Here is a 12,610-nt window from a genome sequence, read left to right on the forward strand (position 1 = left end):
TAGCCCTAAAACCCTCTGTTTATTGTCTGCAGTAAGCTTTAATCAGAACTGCTTCTTTCCAACCAGTGAAATTCTAAAAAGAACTACTTGGTGAATAGGGAATACAGTGTCTTCCCCCAATCCCTTTTCAACTTTATTGCTAATGTGCTAGCAAGGATGTTAGAATAAGACTGGTTGCGGGGGGGGGGGGGGGGTTTGGTTATGTTGGTCTACTTAGAATTATCTATTACAAACCGCTTGCCTAGAGATAAATTCTAGAGTTATTTTCAGAAAATATCTGAGTCCTTGTTTAAGTTTCAGAGCTGAACATCTTTTTATTATTGAGATCTTAGATCTAGAAAGTCTTGCTAGTTAGCTAATAAACATTAATGTCATTCCATGTGATCTTCCAAGAGTCAGTGCCTTTTTTCTCATAATTAAGAGTTCAGTGCCTAGACTAAGATCAGCACAAAAAGAAAAATGTTATTGTTTAGTCACTAAATGGTGTCCGACTGTTTTGCAACCCCAGAGACTGTAGCCTGCCAGGCTCCTCTGTCCATGGGATTGCCCAGGCGAGAATACTGGAGTGAGTTGCACTTACTTCTCCCGGGGATCTTCCTGACCCAGGGATCGAATACAAGTCTCCTGCTTGGCAGATGGATTATTTACTGCTGAGCCACCAGGGAAAACTTCCCACCAAAAAAAAGAAAATTACTTGGAGGTAAATAATATTAATTCTTTAAAAAGACAGGTTCTAGAGCATCTGTGCTACAATTTAAACTCCTAATGCTTCCAGCTTACTGTTACAAAATGGTTATCATGATACTACTAAATACGAAAAATTTTAGAAATATGACAGGTTTTTAAACGTTTTGCTCTTAAGATGGAAAAACTAACAGACTGCATGGAAAGTTAATTTTAGGAAAGTTAACCCAGGTGTATAAGAACAATGATTCCAAGACAGTAAGAGAAACAAACTTCGAGGTGCAGCGTCCTTGAGAACTTTCCATTGTGAACATCTCTACTATCTAGGAGGTCGTCACAAGCATAATTGCTCATGAATCAGCTCCTCCGTTTCAAGGACTCTGCTGTGACTGACCACCATTTTCAGGGAGAACGTTAAGCAGAACATTAGATGAAGAGACTTCCCTGCTGGTCCAGTGGTTAAGACTCTGCCTTGTAATGTGGGGGATGCAGGTTCAATCCCTGGTAAGGGAACTAGGATTCCCACATGCCAAGGAGCAACTAAGCCCACGTGCCACAACTAAGACCCGACCCAGCCGAATAAACGAATAACCTTAGACGTAATCACTGTGTCAAGCTAGATCTAGGAGGCTGAAAGTTAATCCATCGATGGATAAGTGGTAGAAACAAATGCACTGCAGAAATATGTGGCATCTCCATGGCATATGGAGGCTGCAGAATGATCAGTTGCAGAGGGCTGGTAGATTTGTCCAAGGCATCAGTGTCACAGATTCAGCTGTCTGGGAAGCAGATGCTAAGGTGCAGGGAGGAGTGCAGAAGGCCTCTTGGGGAATTACACCCATGAAGGAAAAGTGGGAAAGAAGCATGCGGCAGCAGAGGGCATCACACTGTGCCGTGGACCTGACACGGTCTCCAAGCCCAATACGATGCTCTGGAGCAAAGAGTGCCTATGAGTCTCACTCAGGTCCTTTATACCAAAGCTTTTCTCAGTCATGGATGGAGGAACACCAGAACATAACCTGAGCTTGAGCACGGATGCAGACACCAGAGGAGCCAGCCATTGGAAGCTGTCAGCTGACCATACTCTGTGGCTTCAGAGCATCCTTTTCTGTAAGGTGGATCTGAGTGGTGCACATCTGTACAGACCATGGTCCACCCCATGCTGTGTGTAGGTGCAGTTCTCCTTCCATGGTCAGGGCCAGCTCTTTCAGGGCTCTGGTGGACTTCTCTTCCTGAGGGGAACCTCAGAGAGGGGAGATCAGAGGAGTGAACTCTGGCCCCTGCAGTGGGTTTCAGGCCCAGGACCGGAACCCATCATCTCGCTCTTCCACCATCCATTCTATCCCCTCTGCAGGTCTCAGTGGTTTCCCTTGTGGTTTCTCCCAACCTCTAATTCCTGAGGAGTCTGAATCCCTGGTACCCATATGCTGCTCAGGCTTAGGTTGCTGTGCTTGTCCATCACAGTCACAAGCAGCTAAGGGAGTATCCAGAGCTGCCATAAGGTATCACCTGAATTCCACACACCTTACCCCTTGGACCTGTCATTCAACAGCAGCCCCACCTCCTCCTGCTCATCAGAGTCAGGGATTCCTGATGGGATGATGGCTCATCTCTCCTGCTAGTGTCTGTCACAGGGAACCCGGAGTACCCAGACGGCATCGCAGCCACAGCTTGCAGTTCAGCAGGACTCTTGTCCTGTCTTCTGGTGAGAGTATGCCCTCTTGGGAACCAGGATGTCAAGCTCCGTGCAACCTAGAGATGAGGCGTTGGGAGCCAAGAATCCTTGGGAGTGGTCACAAGTGGAGCTACTCCTGTTTCGGCACCTTGGTACCTGGACCCGTGGGTCCTCCTCTTGGGGCGCTGCTCCAACCTGTGGCTTCTGCCATAATTTTGGGCGCACACTGTCACATCCCTTTTCTCATAAAGTAGGTTCTCTAGTCAGATGCTATTTTATCTGGAATTCTATCCCTGTGGATGTCCAACGCGTTCATTCTTCTGAGACTTTTAATTCCTTCTTCTGCCATCTGTCCCAGTAATTTGGGCATTTCAACCTCTGTGTGTGTGTGTGTACATATATATGTATGTATATGTATATACATATGTGTACATGTGTGTACATATATGTACATATATGTATATGTGTGTAATATATATATGGATGGATAGATGTATATGAATTCTTGTTTCTCAGTCATGTCCGACTCTTTGGGATCCCATGGACACTAGACCACCAGGCTCCTCTGTCCATGGAATTTTCCAGGCAAAAATACTGGAGTGGGAAGCCATTCCCTTCTACAGAGGATGTTCCTGACCCAAGGATTGAACCTGGGTCTCCCGTACTGCAGGCAGATTCTTTACCATCTGAGCCACCAGGGAAGCCCAGTTATTTATATATAAAATCCTAATACATAAAATTGTGTACACAGGTACAGGGTTTTCCCAATTAGACCCTGATTTCGGCATAATAGAGCTGCCTCAGTTGAAGACTTGATATTGTCTGTCATCTCACCTAGGTTCTCTCGAGCAAAATTGCCCATTAGAGGAGTCCTGCTTTGGGTGCAAAGTGACGAGGCCGTCGCTCTACCATGTGGCCCAGTCACTGGCAGGGAGTCCCGTGGCTTCAGCAGTGAGGCTGAGGCTGAAGGAGCTCCCAGCTCGAGGCTTGCAGCCTGCCACACTTCTCACCGCATTATTTCAAACTGGCTCAAATCTCTTTCTTTCACAAAAGGTGTAAGAAACTTAAGAAAACGAAACAAAAACAGTCAGCATATAGGGCTGACTCTGTTTTTAGGAAATTAGATGTTTTGTTTTGTGTTTTGTTTGAACTGTCTTTCCTTCTGCCTAAAAAGCAGCATCCATCTATGCCTTCTTTGTAAAAAACAAAGTGTCTTGGGTTACTGGCTCCAAGCCACGCCCACACCACCTTAGGTCTAAATCTTGTTGAATCTTGGCTCACTTCACCCCTTCAACAAAATAAGTCCCCCTACCGACAGGCATAAAAAGAGATTTTTGTCATTTTTTCCCCCTTCTGTGACCACTGAGTGTACACTTGAAATACACACTCACTGACTGGCTCTCCAGCCCAACCAGTGATATATCAGCCCCGTCTGCTCTCAGGCACCTGACTTGCTCACACCCAGAGCCAGCCACTCTGAGCCATGCATACTGCCATCTTCTGTATCTGGTTAAACCCAGGAGTGGTCCTGCCTCAAGAAGGACGAAGCATTTAATATGGAAGCATTTAATATGGATCAAAAGGCTAAACACAAATGCCCCTGAGTGCACGAAGAGAGAAGACCAAAACAGTGATGCCACTAGGAGTTGCTAAAGTAGAACCAACTATTTTGCTTCATGACATTTAGATTGACTACAGGACTAACACCTTAATAAAGACTGGGCAAGGAAAATGCTTTTCAAGGTGAGTCTTGGATTTGAGTTAATTTTACTGGGAACAGACACCCCCAAAGTCAGACTTTCTGTTCTATAAATATGTGCCTTTTAGAGAAAGATAGATAGATATTTGACACAGCTGAAAGTAAATATATATGGAGAGTAGGGTAAAAACCCTACTGAATTACCACAGGATATTGGAAAAAATATATATTGACTAATTTAGACTGAAACATCAGTTCCCCAAACCTCTTGTCCATTTTAGGACAACGTACTGAAAACTGGAGTTATGTCTTTTGACACAGTTGGCATTTAAATGTCTGGTCAGAGATAAATTTGGAGCAATTTTAAATTCCTATTAATTTACAGAGAGTTTTTCCCTGCTACATTCAAATGATTTCCTTTTTTTTAAAACAAGTCTCACTTTAATAATTTTGGATAATAAACTTCGTTTCTGCCTTAGCCAATGTTTCTCATTCTGCATCGACAGAACTGGAAACGGTTTTAGCCTTGTTCATGATGTTTAAATACCTAGAACAAAATTTCATCAGGAGGGGTTCTATCTCCCCCACACCCTCCGAGGACCCTCACTGGGGGTTCCTGGAGGTTTGCAGAGCCTTTGATTTTTCCCTTGTGAAAGATCATGCCTCACGCTACTTACCTATTCCCTGGCCTAATCCTCTGCCCTGGGGTGAATCAGAGAAAGTGGCAGGAATAAAACCTAGAAAATTTTGAGAGCATTTCTTTAAATACTTCATGCATACCTGTGAAAATACAGAGTAGAGTCTATCAGTGGCAATTGTTCAAAACCAGAGAGACAAAAAAAGCCTTTAGTAGCAAACCAGCTTCATTTAAATGTTGGAGGCAGCAGCTTTGTTTGTAGTTTTAAAATCATGCTGGTGGATGCTAATTCTGTAACATTATACAGTTCTCTTTTTTTGGGTACAAAGGTAGAAGGGGGGGTTTCTTTTGTGTTTTCAGTGCAAAGTGATTCTGATCAGAAAGGACCAAGGTTTCAGCTCCAAGTAACTGACATTTCCATCTGAATCTACTTTTTTTTTTAAGGGGTGGGAGTGGGGAGGGGGGCAGAAAAAGGTCTAGTTTTTCAGGAAAAGAACCTCTCTACGCAATCCTGAAACTGATCTTTAGATTTACTTTTCCTTAATCAATAGGAAAAAAAACTTGATTGCAACTCAACACTTACCTGACTCTAGCAGAGGACTAACTGAATTTTTGGTTTTAAGAGAAGGGGATTCAGACATCATTTCAGGAATCAGAAATAATTGGCAGCAAGTGGGGGAGAACTGACATAAATTCTTGTTTTACCTAATTTTTTCCGGGTTTACCAAGATTTGGCTTTATATTTCCGACTCAATTCCTCCAGTCCCTGCCGAACAGGTTAGTGACATTTTTCATAAATACAAATATTTAAATGAATCCTCCTTCCTGCTCTCTGAACTCTTTCCCTAAGGACTTCAGTCTTAAACCTGCCTGACATCTCCTTCTGCTAAAAACTGTGTGTGATCTCTGCTGAAGTCTTAGTCACGTTTTCAGCAAAACTGACGAATATTTATGGTGTGCTTGAGATTTCAATGCGTGTGCTTGACAGCTGAAGATTTACAATAAAACTCACAGAGGAGGTTCACTGATTTTTCCTTGGAAGTTTGGCTGATGAATTGTGATAGCTTCCAATAATAAGGGAAGGGTTTTTATTTTTAAGAATGCTGCCGGGAGCAAGCTTCAGGGTTTCCTCTGCACTCGCTTCGGTTCCAGGTGTATGTATAACTGGGAGCTTGCATTTTAGCTATACAGAGCGGCACAGACTGTCCAAGGGTAAAGCCACCGGTTCAACGGATTGTAACTAAAATGAAAACAAGTTCACTTCTGTGATGTTCTTTCTCTAACTAATTTGCTACGACTAATGACTTGCTTTTGTACTGGATTCTATTTTTATCGTAATTTCAAAGAGCCATCCTGACATGATTCTTTTTTTGTTATGTGTCTATTATTTATTTCACATTTGGATGGTCAGTGGACAAGAGTCTTATACTGCCCGTGACTCTGGTCAGCACTTCAAAATGATGGACTGGCTCCATACTTTAGAGAAGGGGATGCGTGTGCACGCTTAGCTGTGTCCAGTTCTTTGCAACCCCATGGACTGTAGCTCTCCAGGCGCCTCTGTCCATGGAATTTTCCAGGCAAGAATACTGGAATGGGTTGCCATTTTCTCCTCCAGGGGATCTTCCCAACCCAGGGGTCGAACCCGAGTCTGCGGCGTCTCTTGCATTGGCAGGTGGACCCTTTACCACTGAGCCACCCTTCAAGGAGGGGACAGCAAACTCTAAATCCTCCTGCCTGTAGGACCACCTGTGCTTTAACTGACTTTTATTGGATCTTGAATGAAAGCTGTTGTGATAATGAGATAGCCTGGTCTCACAGAGGATGGATGTCTGTTCTAGAGACCCACCAGGCATCTTTAGAGTGAGGTGCAGGTTTTCAGGGCTCTAGTAGCTGGAGCGGAGATGCCTTTCCTTACTGGTTGTTTGCTAATTGATTCTATATAATTTCCTGACAATTTAAGTGATTCATTACACTTCCAAACTGCTTCTCATTGGGGAATCTAATTTGTCCACAAAGCATTGAACTGCAGAGGCCCCACCAGCATCCAGGGCACTTCAGCCTTACTCAGAACTGTTGCTGCTGTTATGTGAATGCTCTGTGACGGTTGTGATGTGTCTTGGGATTTGCCACCAAATGCACCTGGTGTTCTGTTTACTCTGGCAAGCTGGGGATTTTTTTTCTTTTTCTTTTTAAAATTCCAGGATGAATTATTCATCATTACTTAGAATTTGGGTCTCTTTCATCTTCGCACTTGTATGGCACCAAGGTGAGTACTACAAAATTCCATAAAGCTCGTGATTAGCACTCTCTTGAATTTATAAAGAGACGCTTTTGTTGGAGCCATAATTGTCAGGGCAGGTGTACATGTGTCTACTGTTATAACAAAAAAAATGTAAACTAAATTCTCTTGTCAAGGGCAAAATATATTAACTTTGAATGATGTTCACTTACATCCCTACTTTTTCTTATTTTACTTGGAACACAATTTGCTTATACCAGGTTGCCCCATGTAAATGGAGTTGGTCTTTAAGATAACGCAAATTATTTTCATTAAAAGTATATAGGGTTGGTGCATGTGCACCCTGTCCCTGATGACGGATTCCAAGGAAGGCATTGAGCTGGTGGCACAAACTTAAAAAAAAAAAACAAAACACTTATTTAAGCCAAAATCAGAAAAGTTCAATGACATTAATGTCAGTGACTTGAGTCTCGGTGACCATTTACAATGGCCAAAAATCTAAAACTGCAAGTGAAATAAGAAAATTATTCCCCTCTGTGATTTCTCTTTTTTCTCTATGTAGCATTGCCTGGAGTAGGTAAAAGATTGCATGGGTTTCTTTCTACAGTTTTTGAATTTTAAACAAGAAACGTAGGAAAGTTTATATTGATTTGAAACGTTCCTGACTAGAATTCTAGAGCGTCTGTCTTGGTTTTGTTTGTTTAGTTGAATGGACGCATGACCACAAGTCTGAGGGAACAGGTGTATGAGGCGTGTGGAGCCCTACCATTTTTCTAGGGTTGGATAAACTTAAGCAGCTATATCGGGCAGGCCATGGTGTGAAACCCCACAATAATGAGTCCCTCTGCCCCTCACCTACTGCTGCACTAAGAAAGTATGTCTTATTTGTTGGGGGAAAAAAACTCCTGGAAACATAGTTATGTTTACTGTAAATTCCCTGCTTAAGATCAGCGCGAATAAGGAGTTTTCTTTTATTAACTCTGATGCTGTCAATAAGCCATGCTGTTAACAAGTCATATTTTTATAATGGTAATGACTTTAAAGTGGAAATTACTGTAGTTTAAATCTACTCCGTTTTATCTTTTATTAAACATCTTTTTTTCATTCAACAAGTATTTGCTACGTAATTGCAATATTAGATATCCTGAATCTTTGTATTCTTATATTGAAAAATTTTAATTGTCTGTTCTTTTCCTGTCTAAAATCATGAACTAGTTAGGATCACTCATGAAGAAAGGACTCTTGCAAATTTGCATTGCCTTTGGAGCAGAGAGAGAAGTTAGAGACAGTCTCTCTGACCATAGTTTTCCATCTCCTCCAAGAGGGATGAGGAGTTTCCATTTCCTTGGCAGCTCAGCCAGTGCTGCCCTGAATACAAATTACTCTTTCCATTCAAATGATTACAATTCAGTGTGAATCAGGCCTTTATTTACACTTGGGTGTCACTCCTTAAAAGTTCCCCATGAAGGATAAATCCATAGCAAGATTTGATTTATTATTATTATTAATTTGAGAAAGCTCATTACCCTTCAAATTTAATAAGTACCTATATAGAATTCTATGATAAGGATCACAAAGAAATTTTTTAAAAATTCCTCCCTTCTAAGAATTTGGAGTTTGTTATGTCTATGTAATTATGACTGTTAGAAAAGAGTCCTTTCTTGTCTACTGATTGTGACACTAAATAAAGCTGAGAGCTCCTGTGATGAAATTAATTATAGCACCTCTGAAAGCTCCTTCCTTTGGCTAGCTTTGCAGCGACTTCTGCAGGCTGGCGCTCACTAACGACCAGACTCCTTTTCCCCGGTTTCCTCTTATATTAATCCTTGGCAACAGAGGCGCTCTTCCTCCAGGCAGACGTCCTGGAATTCCCTTCCTCAGGAGGAGAGAAGCTGGCACCTGGCCTTGCTGAGTGGCTTTCTGGTCACTCTGTCTCTCTCTTCCGTGAACTGCTGTCTGCCCACGAAAAGACTCCCAGAGGAGCAGGGCAACCATTGGCCAATTGCTCTTTAGCCTATCGACTCTATCAACACAGAGCAGAGACTTTTCCAAGGAGGGCCCCCCTCCACCCAACCTGAGGATGGGGTGTCAGCCTCTGGATTGTGGCAATCAGGTACCCCATGAACTGTCAGCAGAAGCCCCAAATGGATGCACTGCTCTCCCTGGAAACTAACACACAGTTTTAGAACATGGAGGAAAAGATGGTGTCCTATTGCTCTATTTCCATCCAGGCAGAGAAAAAGTATTAGTGGAATGTAATTAATTAATGTAATGTAATCCCCAATGTAGATTAGTTCACACAAGCCATTGGACCTGATCGTTGGTAATGAAGACCCTAGAGAAGCTGTCTAATTTCTGTGAACTGGGCCACCCTTTGCAAGAGTTTGGATGAGAAATTTGAGAAATAAGCCAAGTTGCCAGGAGAGGTGGTGACAGGGTTGCAGGAGGTGAGGTGTATGTGTCTGTGTGATGACTGTCACCTTTGACCAGGGTGATAAGTCAGATCCCCCAGCCTCCTCTCCAAAGAACTCACAAAAGCCCAACCTCCTGTGCCCCAGAGTATCCCGTGTCTGGCTTTGTAAACAGGAGCCGGGCAGGGAGCCTTCTCACGGGGCTGGAGCTCAATCAAGGTCATTCACGGGCCACTTACTACAAACCCTCTCCTCCCACCCTTGTCCCAGATCCAACTATTGTCTGTTTCCTCTGGGATCTGCTATCTTCTCCTATTGTGCAGTGGGAAGAAGGGGACTCCTTTCAGGAAAAGCCTTGATAGTAGAATTCTTGAGCTAGGAGAGAATTTCAGAGCCACCGGCCACATTCTCTGTACGCTGCCTTCTGATCAAGGATCAAGCCGGCTAAGCCCCGCCAGACCCAGGGGCCCCTCTCAGTGCTCTGAGAGCTCCAGGCAGGGTCAGTTTCACAACCTTCCAGCCAATGATAACCATTGCTGTCTCCTAAATGTATGAAAATATAGAATGAAGCAGGAAGTGATTTCTCTTAAGGAGAAACATCATCACTTCCATGCTCCTCTTTCCGGAGGCAGAAGATCACGCACTGTGTCCAGCTGAGGTTTAGGATAAATAAAAAGCCCACCTGATGTCTGTGCCATTTGTAACTTACTGGAAGAAGCTGGCTCTAGTGAATGGGAAGGAAGCAGCTTGCCTAATGGAGGGGGGATCTGCTGTCTACCTAACCACCCTCTCTCTTGACAGTTCAGCCCAGGGAACTCATGTATCCATTTTGGCAGAATGACACCAAGACCCCTAAAGTGGACGATGGAAGCTCATCTGAGATTAAGCTAGCCATTCCCGTCTTCTTCTTCGGTGTTCCTTACCGTACTGTCTATGTAAGTGAGAAACAACTCAGCTGTTCCTCTACGGCTCTCCCCGCCTTGTTTGTCATTAAGGAAAAGTATTTTAAATACCTTTTTCCAGGGCTCTGGGAATGGAGGATTTATTGGCAGCCCAGATGACGAGTTCTGAGATTTCATGAGCTGATAGCTTTTATGATTAAGGAAGTCAAAGGTATACTTAATGGCTAATGTTCATAGTAGAGGAGTATACAGGGCAATAAATTGCTTTTGTGGGTGATTAAACACCGAAGAGAAGCAGAGGCCCCAATGCCAGGAACATTATTTCTGCCACTAGACAAGATAAAAAGATACAGTGAACCACCAATAGGAATAATCTCATTTTTCTTTCCCTCTGGGGGTGTGAAGAGTTTAGGCATCTGCTCTTCTTAGACTTCCTACCAATTTGGAGCAGAGTCAGAGCAGAGAAGAGGGGTAGTCAACTATTCTTTACACGTTGTTTGCAGAATCAGCCACCCTCGAAGGGTCTGAGATCCGCCATAGGGTCTCATTGTCAAAACTGCATAAAGAAATGATATCATTTGCTGTCAGAGCTCTTCTGGACCTGTGTTCTCAGGTTATTTTTTTTAATTTTTTACCATTGGAATTGCTGCTAGTGAGACTACTGCGCATTGACGAAAAGGTTCAGAGCAACCAAACCTGTCTTTATCTTTGGCCTTAAAGAACTGAATGAAGAAAATGAAGATTATATTACATTCCAATTTTTCCTATGTTCTGTCCACTCCAGTACTCTTGTCTGGAGAATCCCATGGTCGGAGGAGCCTGGTGGGCTGCAGTCCATGGGGTCGCGAAGAGTCGGACACGACTGAGCGACTTCACGTTCCCTTTTCCCTTTCATGCATTGGAGAAGGAAATGGCAACCCACTGCAGTGTTCTTGCCTGGAGAATCCCAGGGACGGGGGAGCCTGGTGGGCTGCCATCTATGGGGTCGCACAGAGTCGGACACGACTGACGTGACTTAGCAGCAGCAGCAGCAGCCCCAGAGGAAGAAATCAAACTCTGAACAGCTCTATCTCTGGTCACCTCTGTGTCTGGGACCTCTGTCTTCTCTGCTTTTTATTGATAGCTCAGGGCTGAGTCCCACCAGAAAACAGTTTCCTCTTCCATTACATCACCCATGGTGCTTGAACTTGCAGCTCTAGCACCGCCTGGGCACTTGCTAGAAATGTCACTTATCAGGCCCCACCCCAGACCTATGGAATCTGGGAGGCGGGCAGCAATCTGTGTTTTAACCAACCCTCCAGGGGATTCTGATGCCAGCAAAAGTTTGAGAACCACTGCCTTTAACTATAGAAGATAATCAGAACACATCTGAGTCATCATAAACTTCCTCTCCTAGTTTGTGTGTTTTAATTACACCATTATTTCCTAGAAAACACATTCCTCTGGCATCTTGAAATGCCCTTTATGCTCTACTTACAGTATAGCCTCCTTGGTCTGTAACAGGTGATGGTAAGTTTCTGAATATATTGACCTCATTTGGGAGATGAGAGTATTCTCAGGGCTTCCATTCTGGAAGCCTTGGTCTCCTAGACCACTAGCCAAAACACGTGCATTTAGTTAAGCTCCTCTTTCTCCTTCACTGCATTGGGTGACATGGATTCTGAAAAATTCTTGCTTTTGCAGAAGGAGGGTCCTTAATTTGGGGCAGACTTATTTGAGGGCAAATTGTTCCCTGAGTTTCCAGAGTCATATAGTCTTGCTCAAGATTCTAGGTTGTTCGCTGACTTGCAGACAGTAGACTCTCAGTGTCTTTGTAGTTAGGTCTCCAGCTTCCTTTTCAAACCACACACCCTTGCTTCCAAAATAGGGTGATGTACCCATGGCTCAGATACTGATAACTAACCTCTGGGATCTGGATCACCATTAATGTCCATAATATTTCTAATTAATATGAAACTAACAATAGAATATTTCTGTATTGAGGAATTGGAAGGATTCCCATCACTGACATTCCTGCTGTTGAAACTGTACAAGCCCTAGAGTTAAATGCGCTTCATGGGCCAACTTATTGAGCTGCAGACACAGACAGAGGCAAATATTTTACAGATCCTGCTTATGAGTATGCATATTGGCTTGTTATTTGCATAAGGTTGAGTAATTTAGTAAGCTTACTAAGCCATTTACAAATCATGAAGAAATCATTGTAAGATAAGTCATTTACATATTCAGTGTAAAGCTTTTATGTCTCCATTTTGTGCAGAGATTACACAAAGAAGTCCCCAGACTATAAGAGCTATAATGGAATTGGGCTCATCTGTAGATTATTACCTTGTCCCTTTTCTGGGTACAGAGTGGTTGTGACA

The 12,610-nt window shown here is 43.3% G+C and overlaps 1 protein-coding gene across 1 annotated transcript in view; it reads left to right on the forward strand.

Annotated features, from left to right (window-relative positions):
* Nucleotides 1-6,897: 6,897 nt before the first annotated feature.
* Nucleotides 6,898-12,610, forward strand: part of TECTA (tectorin alpha) — an 80,888-nt gene continuing 75,175 nt past the window's right edge. Inside the window, exons 1-2 of the mRNA XM_068989417.1 lie at nt 6,898-6,961; nt 10,147-10,280. Of these exons, the coding sequence (XP_068845518.1) occupies nt 6,898-6,961; nt 10,147-10,280 (198 nt within the window). The remainder of the gene's footprint in view (nt 6,962-10,146; nt 10,281-12,610) is intronic.

This window comes from Capricornis sumatraensis, chromosome 16 (assembly GCF_032405125.1).
Source record: "Capricornis sumatraensis isolate serow.1 chromosome 16, serow.2, whole genome shotgun sequence".
NCBI lineage: Eukaryota > Metazoa > Chordata > Mammalia > Artiodactyla > Bovidae > Capricornis > Capricornis sumatraensis.